Raw genomic sequence first — 11,312 nt, forward strand, 5'->3', positions numbered from 1 at the left:
GTGTGTGCTAATTCTGGATTGTGATTGGTCGGAAGAGAAGGTGTTGATTAGTTTTCTATAACAGCAGGCAGTAGCGCAGCTGCAATTCACAGATTTATATTAATGCATTCGTTCTAATTATAATAATCGTTTCTATAGTAACAGCTCATTCACATGGACTTTCACTGTGCACACTCCACTTAAACCTTTTTTTTTTGAAGGTGAGGAGACATTTATTTAACATTTATGGAAGGCCAGTAACAGTTAGAAGAAAAGCCGTAACATTAAGTTTTCCAACATCTTCAGGTCAGAGGAGTTTTGCAGTTTCTCAGTAACATGACAAGCTGCAGTTATTATTTGTCTTATTAGCTTCAAGAGAGAGAATAAAGAGAAGCTGGAGAGGGAATGACTGTTTATAGCTGTTGTAACGTTAGTGAGAAGTTGTTTTGCGAACATTAAATGTAACAAAAAGTATGGTGTGTTGTTCTTTACATCATTGGAAATTGCTGTGGTGTGAGAGGAATGAAACACTTCCTATAACATGCTGTAAGAGGAAAAGAACTGTTTAAACTTCAGGGTGGTAAGAGTAAATTTTGAGTCAGTGTTTTATTTTTCTCTACTGTTGTAGCTGCTGTTGTACACAGAGCTGAATTTCCAGGGGACGTGTCAGGTTCACCATGAGAGTGAGGAGTTTCTGCCTGAGAGACGAACAGTGCAGTCCTGCAGGGTGGTGGGAGGAAGGTCAGTTCACTCAGATTTCAGTTTTACAAGTTCCAAGAATTCCGGGATGATGACACAGAGATCAGAGTGAATAGTCTGAGATTCCAAATCAAGTTTTATAATCAATCAGTGCTTTTAGGGAGCGTTTTGGATTTCTAGCAGTATTTTCCAACCTTCATTCAAATTTAAATGCTGATTATAAAAAGCTAATCATCGGATTTGATGTTTTTTGTCCTCTTATTGCTGAAATCTATATGAAAATACCAAAACGAAAAACTTCCATTTTTCCACCTTAAAACTTTTCCATGCCTTGCCATTTTAGTTTTTTGCAAGATTACAATGATCATTATAGTTGTTTTCTAACCTTAGCTATTATGGGCATAGCATTACATAGATTACAAGACGGTGTGCTAATATCTGCAGCCAAGTTCCCAAAATTCTGACTCGGATTTACGACACAGAAATCAATTTTAATGATAATCCAAATCAAGTTAAAATCATTAAATGCCTATTTTCCATTTTTCCATCTTAGTGTGAGTGAGTGAGAGTGTGTGTGTGTGTGTGTGTGAATCCATCTTAATGAGTGAGTTTTGCTTGTATTTCCTCACTTGTAAATCACCTTGGATAAAAGTGTCTGCTAAAGAAATATATGTAAATGTAAATATTAAATGCTCATTTTAAAATGCTAGCTCTTATTTATTCCGTTACCCTAGTTCCTTTCCTGTTGCTTTACTCTCATGTGTTAAGTGTGTATAGCGTGAACGGGAACTGTGTGTAGTGATTAGTGTGTGTTCTGTGTCTCGTAGCTGGGTTCTGTACGATGCGAACAGCTTCTCGGGGAACCAGTACATTCTGTCAGAAGGAGATTACGCTAATCTCACTAGCATGGGCTGCTCGGATAACTGCATCCTGAGATCTGTTAAACCCGTACCGATCGTGAGTCGAGCTTTCTCTTTTTCTGTTCTGTTTTTTTTCCCATTCAGTTTGGATTTCAAGTTGTGAAATGCGAAACAAACGGCTAAATAGAGCAAAAAAAAAAAAAAAACCCCCCGAAATAAATGCACCAAGGGATTGCTTTATAACAGTTTAACTCGGAATTTGTGGCAGAATTGAATGTATTGTAATGTTTTAAATCATAAATGTAGTGACCATCCAATCACAGTCCTGCCATACACGGGGGCGGGGTTTTAATCTGCTATCATGGGCCCTGGATAAAGTTGCATGTAAACCCTGACCCATGAAAATGTTTGAGTTTCATGTTAAGAATAAATCTAAACATCACCAAACAGACACACTGTATGCACTCCCTCTAGTGGATGAATAATGAATTTCTATTGCATTCCAGAATAATAACTTTACTGCAGTTGATCCGTGTTGGAGTTACTGTATTAAAGCAAGTTGTGTTGTGTTCGCAAAAAGCTAGCAGGCTAACGTTGGTGATATGAGTGATCGTTAATATTCATGATGTATTTATTTTCTCAAAACAGCAAACTGTTGTCAGTGTTATAGATATAACCAGCTAATCTATCTAAAGTTAATAATAATAATAATAATAATAATAATAATAATAATAATAATAATAATAATAATCTTCATTTAACAGTTGGAACTTGAGCCATGTTGACATGAAGCATTCCCAACTTTACGAGTAGGAATTCCAAGTTGAGGGTTTATTTTCTGTTTTTGTTGTTTTTTCACCAATCAGAGGTTGGAAATTAGCCCAAGTTTAGTTAGTTAGACGTAGAGTATATCTTGAGCTGTAGACATGCGTTGTAAAAATCTGTTTTATGTTAAAAAGCTAGATATAAATGCCTAATTGTTACTTATTACTTTTTACTATACTGTTTAAAAAAAAAATAAAAAAATTAATGTTTTAGTCACGCTTATTATTTTTTGATCCGTGACCTCAGTACTTCTGACGGAAGATTAATCCCATAGTTTTAGTACAGTTAAATACATGGAGTTGATCTTAGGTTAAACCCAGACAGATAAACCCAAAATGGATCAGACTTTACAAAGATGGATTTAAAATCATTCTTAAAATTTGACCCAAATTGTGTTGTTGGTTTTTTTTTAAGCTCCAATAGCACCATAATTATTAACATATTTTAAAAATGTAAAAAAAATAATAATAATAAAAAAGTGTATAAAATTTGTGTGGAATCAAACAAAAGTACTCTCTTTCTCTGTGTTAATTTCTCTTCATTAGTTGTTCACGGTGCCGGCCATCTCTCTGTTCGGTTTGGAGTGTTTTGAGGGACGTGAGGTCTCTGTGGAAACTGAGGTGTCTAGTATGATGGAAGAAGGGTTTAATCCTCACTTCCTGTCTGTGAGGGTCAACAGCGGCTGGTACGTGTGTGTGTGTGTGTGTGTGTGTGTGTGTGTGTGTGTAAACGTTTATAAGCGTATAAGCATATGTGTTGATGTAACGTGTCACTTCCTGTAGCTGGGTGCTGTGTGAACACAGTAACTACAGGGGGCGCCAGTTCCTCCTCGAACCCATGGAGATCACAAACTGGCCCAAATTCAGCTCACTCACATCTGTGGGTTCATTGTACCCGATCCGAGAGGTGAGAAATAAGGGCACACACTCCACGTCTGATTTTATACTTCTACAAAAAAAAGTAGAACAATAAATGTAGATGAAATAAAATGTAAATTTGCCGACTTTACTTTTATTCTTTGATATGGTGATTTTAATTCTTTTTTTTAAATGATAATTTTTTAAATATTTTTATACGTTATGATATAATTGTTCTTATTTTCCTTCTTTATATTTTTCCTACCATTTTAATGTTCACTGTAGTGCAGGTGGACATTAATGTTCTGTGTGTGTGCACGCGTGTGTATTTGCAGAAGAGGCGAGTCTTCCGGATCCGTTATAAGGAGAGCGGACTCTACATGTCGGTGCAGGGCGGAGTGGACACTATGAAGACGACACGTGTGGTGGTGTCCGAGAATGTGGAGGGTCTGAGCGACGTGTGGTTCTATCAGGACGGCCTCATCAAGAACAAGGTCTGGGTTCTGTTACTCCATCACTACACTCATCTGAGCTGCATTAAATATCCTGAGAATGATCAGATTTACACAAATTCATGTTTCCCTCTTAACCCAAGCGTAGCAGATCAGCTAAGACATCTACGTGTTATGCAAAGAGACTAATACGTCACAAGTGCTAATCTGTCTCTCTCTAACCGTCTGTGTGTGTGTGTGTGTGTGTGTGTGTGTAGTTGGCGCAGGCGATGAGTCTGCAGGTAGTGGGCAATGTGGAACCAGGAGCGAAGGTGCTTATGTGGTCAGAAACCCGAACTCCTGTTCAGACCTGGAGCGCCAAACTGAGCGGCTCCATCTCCAGCCTCACCTTCCCCGGCCTGCTGCTGGATGTCAAGGGTAAGATGGAGACTGGAGAAGACAGGGTGTGATGGGACGCTAGGGCATCTACAACACCCCACGGCATACTACGATAAACTATGAGTTGTTAATAATCACTTAAGTGCTAGCAGTAAAGTCAGAGTGGCTGGACTTCATCAACTTGGAGTGGAATAATACATCTGTACACATTTGGAGGGGGGAGTGACGCTGGATATCTGTAGTTTTCAGTCATCCGTGTAGTCGTAAGATGAAGTGAATGTGTTTAGGGAGCATTTACAAGAGCAGTGTGTGATGCTTAGCGCCCTCTGCTGTCTGAAATCTGAAATGCATAGACAAACATTCTCCCCCTAGCAGAAAAAAGACCCTCCCAAATACATAATGCAAAAAAATGATGATGCAGGGTAACGACAAATCTCACACTTTTTATTGTTTTCTGCAGGTGGTAAAACGTACGATAAGGATCATGTGATTGTTCGGAACGACACTGAGGACACCCCCACTCCGCTATGGGACATAGAATTCATCTAAGCCCCACCCCCTTTTCGGTCATGTTAACCTTTATTTAATATTTATTCTGTCAGCTAACTCACCACATTCAGCGCATGAAGGGGCAGGTTTAAATCATCATGTCCTTCATTTTTTCACACCATCAGCTTGAAAAATATTGTGATCCACATGGTGGAGCCCAAGAGTTAACAAAGAAACAAACAAAAAATTCTCCAATTAACACCAGACTCTGAAGTTTGAATGCGAGTGTTTTGGATTAATTTGTGGCTTTTGGGTCTTTGTTTTTTGATGAGGTGGAACACGGAGCAGTTACAGAGAAATTTACACACAAAAGTGTCAAAACATGAAATTGAATAGGAAAATTCTGTGTGGTGCACAGTTATATTGTAGAAATATATATATATATATATATATATATATATATATATATATATATATATATATATATATATATATATATATGAGTTCCTTTAGCTAAGACCGCTATTATGCTAAGTGTGCTAAGTGTGTTTACTGACAGTATTAAGTTCATAAACTTTTTATGTAGAATTATGAATAAAAGAACATCGATGTCACCTGAGGTCACGGCAGAAAAGTGGTAAGAGCTTGAGAACCACTTTCTGAGCAGATTTACGCTGGAGCAAGAGTGAAACAGCTCTGAACTTTCGGAACATTTTGCCTTTTTGGACACGGACTTTGTTTATAACGCTTAATAACACTTTATAACGTGGACTTTAATGAAACAGTTTTATTGTTTAATATGTAAATGTGATATTAATAACGAGGACACTCATATTAGCAATAATATCTATTCTAACCGGGGTGTGTGTTGGATTTGTGTGTGTGGGTGTGGTTGGGTGGGTGTGGTTGGGTGGGTGGGTTTAACTTTAATGAAATGCCAAATAACACACCTGTTACTCTGAGTATTCATCCATCCATTGTCTTTGTTATTGTTTTTAAGAAACATTGTCTTATTTTTCAAAATGTAGTATGAATTATTGTGTACCGGGGAGTGGATTTAATTTCTCAAAAAATAAAAATAAATGACACAGATCTTCATGCCTCCTCTTGTGTTTGTACCTTCTCTAGCTCCAACCCTGACCACACCCACATGCATTATTCACACCTGTCTCTTGAATCAGCCTCGTTATGGCCTCATTAACCCGTGTAAATGAGAGAGGGATTTACTTTATCATGCTATTATTTACTTTATTGTTTTCTTCAATATTATGTTATATTTTAAATTGCTTTAAAGATTTTTTTCACCTTTAAAGATTCATTTAAATGCTTTTAAATATTGAATCCAAATAGCTGAATAGTTCTGAGATGAATGGATTATTATTATTATTATTATTATTATTATTATTATTATTATTATTATTATTATTTAAATGTTATTAATTGCACTGGCATTTTTGTCCTGTGGAAGAAATGAATTTATAAATGGAAAGTTAACGGAGTTTACTGTTAATTAGTTTTATTGCTCCCTTTTATCTGCACTGTTACAGATAGAAGTCTTTTTTAAAGAAGTTTTTATAGAAGTGAGAGAGGTTGGTGTACACATTAACACACGCTCCTCAGGGCTGATACGGATCTGGGTGTGTTCTGGGTATAGAGGGTATGCATTGACGTCACTTTCCTGCCAGAACATGCCCCCTCAGCTGGACTGAGTGGCAAAACTGGTTTTAATAGAGGCTGGTTTTAATAGAGGAAGCTGTGAAAATGATAGCATAACTAACAATTATCAGCTTAAATTAAAGGCAGTTGGATTCGACAGTGACCCTTACAACTTGCCCAAGAACCTGTGGGCCATAGACATTGGCCTGTGGCCAGAAATCGTTTTTTTCCGAATATTTATATGTACCTGAAGCGTGAAGGCATACAAAAGCCTTGATGCTTGGTCCTACTTCAAGGCAGGATTTGTTGGAGAAATTAAAGTGACAAGAACACCAATAAACATTCTGGTTGTATGTACAAATATTTTTATTTTATTATATAACTTTATCTGGTAAACCTTAAGCTAGCTAGTCCTAGTTTGTATGTAGCTAACACTGCTTCCACTTACTAGTTATGTATTTGTGAAGGTAAAACACAGTCAGAGAATGAATGACCCCCCATTATTCACCAATGGAAATAGGCAGCATTTAAAAAGAAATTTGTAGCAAATTATTCATCATTGTACATGAATACCAAAACAACTTACACTTACACTGCTCGACTTAGTAAAAAAGGAGTGAATGTTTTTTTGGCACTCTGTAAAAGATAGCTCTGAATTCTTGTTGATTCTGTTAGCACAGTCGATCTCACAACAGCTTTTCCCATTTTAGATGCATTTTTTTCTGTATTTTTGCCGAATTCATGCTGTAAAATAATGCTGCCACTCAGTCTTTTAAACACTCAGTGGGCGTGACCGCAGAGAGTTGCGCCTACCGTGCCGTCACGTGCACACCCTCTATAATGGTATCTCAGCAATTAAGCTTCTTTTACCAAGACATTCCTAAGAGGATTCGCATACGTCTAAGTCCAGATGGATATCTGATCAGAAAACTGCATACATATCTGAATTTGTTGCGAGTGTCTCAGCTTTATAGAAAAGTTGCGCTGCTTAAACCATCATCTGTACGTAAACACTTTCTCCTGATTTCCTATTTGGACTCTTCAGATTTCACACTTTCTTTCTGATGACCTTACCAACCTTGTCATTAACTGCTGCATGGGGCAGCGTGATTCTTCCCCCATTGGGCCACTAGGTGCAATAATAACAATAATAACTCTGTGGAGCTACATGGGGCAGTGAGCACGCTGTACCACCATTACACAACTAGACATTGGACTGCACATCTAGAAATGCAGCAGCTTAACAGATCATTGTCATTAATCTATCTAATAGCGACATTATTGTAAATAATCTATCGCTCAAAATAGGTAACTAATGTATTTCAACAGAATTTAAAATATATGAAAGTCCAGATTTTAAAGAACTTAAATGTTTTAATTGCTCATGTACAGTTTAAAAATAAGCAACACAATGTTAATTAACATAAATCTTAACCCAGTATCTTTGATTATCTCTGAACTATGTTTGACCTCATGGGTATTTTTCTTATTGGTTAACATCCCTTTATCTTTCAATCGAAATGCTTGTAAATACTTGGTGATATTTAAAACAAGGAATTGTTTCTAACAGAGATTTTAAGTTTTTATTATGTTTTACTTTCTGACTGCTTTATATGATGAAAGTGTTCATTCTGTGACTTGAGATGTTTTCCATGGTGTAGCTCAAATGACTGATGAACTGATAAATCAATTTATCATCTCATCTCTGACCTTCATAACCCAGAGTTATGACTGTGGAAACAGCAGGTAAAGGCCTCGTCAGATCTCATTATATAAATTTACTCTAAATACATTAACCATTAACTCTACTAAACTGGAATAATGTGTCTCTGGTTTGACTAATTTTCTATCGATCATTCTAACTGTGAACCAGGATGTTGGATTAAATACACAGGAAAACCCAACGGTGATGTAATTTCTGTCCTAATGTCTCCTCCTTTGTTAAAAATACCTAAGATAAGTCCTTACCAGGACCTATGTCACATGGTGCAGAATGTCGACACTTTTTGTTGTTGTTCATTGTCTCCACGCCCTGATTTTGAAACTCACAGCAAGAAACTCTATACATGTTGATTAAAATGTAGATATCTATTAGAAAAAAGGGATTTGAGCTACAACAGTACACACTGTTGTTATTTTATCACTAACAAAAAAAATAACTAAGTTTAAAAACTATATAAAGTATATAAAGTAATGTGCTTGCATGTTTTACTTGCCCAGAAATCTAACACTTGGATTAAAAAGCAGCAACAAATGAAATGTAACTCAAAAGTATGACGAGCCAATCATATGTGTTAATTTACAGTATGGAAAATAAAAAAATCAAGAACCTTTTGTCACTGTTTTTCTGCGTATTCCTGAATCGGGAAAGATTTGTCTATGATCCATTAATGGTTGTGTGAGTAGAAAGTGTTAGTTTATCAGAAAAATCTTTTACACCACCTACACCAAGAATGTGTGTGGGTGTTTTTTTTATTTAATTTTTTTTTTATAGTTGTAGTGTTTGGTATTTTAGGAATCTCACCAACCGTGTCTTTTTTTTTTTTTTGGTTTCTTTTGTTTCAGATTTTTCAACATCTTGAGCAGAACTGAGCAGAACTCAGCTGACTCACAATGACGGCAATGGTGAGTGTGAGGCTTTTATAATCTTATAAGTGTTTATATATATATATATATATATATATATATATATATATATATATATATATATATATATATATATATATATATAAAATTTTATAATTTATTTTTAAAGTAAGGTGTTAGACTGAACTTGGACATTTGCGTATAAGAAAATAATCCTATAAAATAACCTATATATATATATATATATATATATATATATATATATATATATATATATATATATATATATATATATATATATATATATATATATATTGCGCTTTTTAAAAAAAGGATTTATACCTAAATAACATTTCTGACTAAATGTGTTTTCCCAACAAACTACTAGATGATTGTTAAAAATTCCACTTCTACAAATATGAATGTATATAGTTCTAGTTATATTTACATTTACATTTCTTGGGGGGGAAAACATATGTGTGATAAAGTTAGGAGAATATTCTTTACATACGATCATCGTCATCATCTCCTGTTCCTCCTCCTCATCCTCCTCAGATGAGCTGGGGTGGTCTGGGATCTCTTCGTCCTTTCCCAGCATTCCATCCGGAGAGGGACGTGACTGACCTTGATGCTGCCATTGAAAAGAAAGGTAGATTTACAAGTGGAAAGCTTTTTTAAGCAAAGTGACTTACAAATGAGGCAGAATGCAGCATTAATCTCTAAGCTGTTGAAGGTCAGCGGAAAATCCACCAGCGGACCACAAACGAGTGTGAGAAGAGAGAACAGAAGAGATAGACATGAGTAAACACGAGAGAAGTGCACGCATTAGAGTAGTTTTACCTGATTATTCAAGAAAGCCTTTTGTAAACTAAGCGTGTGTGTGGTTTTTTCTTTAATTTTTTGTTTTACTTTTTTTTTACTTATTACCTACTTACTTATTCAGGAAAGGCTTGGTAAAGTAACTCAAGATGTTCAAGTTCATGTTCATTTTATTTATAAAGCACATTTAAAAACAGCCCAAGACTGACCAAAGTGCTGTAAAGTAGACACAATAAAACAATGCTAGAATACAATGAAATAAGTAAATAAATAAATAAATCCGTTAAAAGCCAAAGAAAAAAAAATACTTTTTAAGAAGTGATTTAAAAATTGGTAGGGAGGGCACCACTCTAATTTCCAGTGGTAAACAATTCCATAATCTGGGCCCGGCCACAGAGAAAGCTCGTTCCCCGCTGCGTTTTCATCTGGTATGCGGGACAGAGAAGGTTTTGATCGCAAGATCTTAAACTTCTAGAGGAAGTGTAGGACCTGAATATATCAATAAAATACTTGGGAGCTTGATTGTTCAGAGATTTGTAAACGAATAAAAGAATTTTAAGATCAATTCTGAATTTGACCGGCAACCAATGCAGAGCTCTCAGGATGGGAGTGATGTGCTCAATTTTTTAGCTTTTCTCTAAAAATCTGGCTGCAGCATTTTGGACTAATTGTAGGTGGACAATCTGTGACTTTGACATCCCATATGGGAGTTGCAGTAGTCCAGGTGAGAGGTGATTGAATGCATGGAGAGCCATCTTTAAAGATTTCTTGGTTAGAGAGTGCTTAATTTTTGATAGAAGACGTAGTTGAAAAATGCTAGATCTGACAACAGATGTGTGTTTGTCAAATTTTAAACACCCGTCTAAAAGATTACCCAGATTCCACACTGGCGGAGAATTGAATGGAGCCAGACTCTCCAGATTAATATCAGGAGCTGCAGGATTATAAGTAGGCCCAAAAATAATCACCTCCGTTTTATCTTCATTTAAGGACAAAAAGTTTGACGCTAGCCATATTTTTACCTCATCTAAACATGCGAGTAAAGAATTAATCTCCAAGGGATCGTTCTTTATTAACGGTATATAAATATGGGTATCATCTGCATAAAAGTGGAAAGGTACCCCATGCCTTCTGAGAATGGAGCCCAATGCTAGCATGTATAAGAAGAAGAGAGAAGGAGCTAGAATCGAGTCCTGAGGAAGGCTGCAAGATGGTGTGTTATTTTTTATTATCTACAGTTTTTTATCTTTCTTGATGTTCGTTCATTCAGTCAGGAAACTTTACATTCTACAGTAAAGTAGACCAAACATGTAGGGTTTCCAACTATGGTTGTTGTTGCTGTTGTTGTTGTTGCTGTTGTTGTGTTTAATCTTTGATTTATTTATTATTATTATTATTTATTATATTCATCTATTCATTTCCTGTTTTTGTCCTCCTGTAAATGTGTGTTTATTTCACATCCCTGCTGAATAAATGAATCTGTACCTAAAGCACATCACAAACACACACGTGCGCATCCTTTACATTACAGAGCGTCCGAAAAATCAGGAAGCAATGCCAAGTAGCACGATCTCAACCCTTTATATTATGTTTATTATTTGTTATAAATAAATAATCAAAACAAAACCACATAAACCTATGTAATTTAGCTCTCATTAGTTCCTAACTTTTTGGACTTTTCCCTGAGTATACAATTGAATAATATCTGACAG

The 11,312-nt window shown here is 35.8% G+C and overlaps 2 protein-coding genes across 4 annotated transcripts in view; both read left to right on the top strand.

Annotated features, from left to right (window-relative positions):
• Positions 1 to 4,962, top strand: part of crybg2 (crystallin beta-gamma domain containing 2) — a 50,116-nt gene extending 45,154 nt beyond the window's left edge. Inside the window, exons 16-22 of the mRNA XM_053652326.1 lie at positions 608 to 720; positions 1,506 to 1,635; positions 2,909 to 3,048; positions 3,146 to 3,269; positions 3,556 to 3,714; positions 3,930 to 4,089; positions 4,511 to 4,962. Of these exons, the coding sequence (XP_053508301.1) occupies positions 608 to 720; positions 1,506 to 1,635; positions 2,909 to 3,048; positions 3,146 to 3,269; positions 3,556 to 3,714; positions 3,930 to 4,089; positions 4,511 to 4,599 (915 nt within the window). The 3' untranslated portion in view covers positions 4,600 to 4,962. The remainder of the gene's footprint in view (positions 1 to 607; positions 721 to 1,505; positions 1,636 to 2,908; positions 3,049 to 3,145; positions 3,270 to 3,555; positions 3,715 to 3,929; positions 4,090 to 4,510) is intronic.
• A 3,623-nt stretch (positions 4,963 to 8,585) lies between these two features.
• anxa14 (annexin A14) overlaps positions 8,586 to 11,312 on the top strand; it is a 10,745-nt gene continuing 8,018 nt past the window's right edge. For 2 of the 3 annotated variants that reach the window (XM_053652387.1, XM_053652396.1), the window contains exons 1-2: positions 8,761 to 8,820; positions 9,337 to 9,430. In XM_053652387.1, coding sequence (XP_053508362.1) covers positions 8,809 to 8,820; positions 9,337 to 9,430 — 106 coding nt within the window. In that variant the 5' untranslated portion in view covers positions 8,761 to 8,808. Of the gene's footprint in view, positions 8,821 to 9,336; positions 9,431 to 11,312 lie in introns of all 3 variants that reach the window. The other variant, XM_053652379.1, reaches the window with a different exon arrangement.

Source organism: Ictalurus furcatus, chromosome 2 (assembly GCF_023375685.1).
Source record: "Ictalurus furcatus strain D&B chromosome 2, Billie_1.0, whole genome shotgun sequence".
In the NCBI taxonomy this organism is placed as follows: Eukaryota; Metazoa; Chordata; class Actinopteri; order Siluriformes; family Ictaluridae; genus Ictalurus; species Ictalurus furcatus.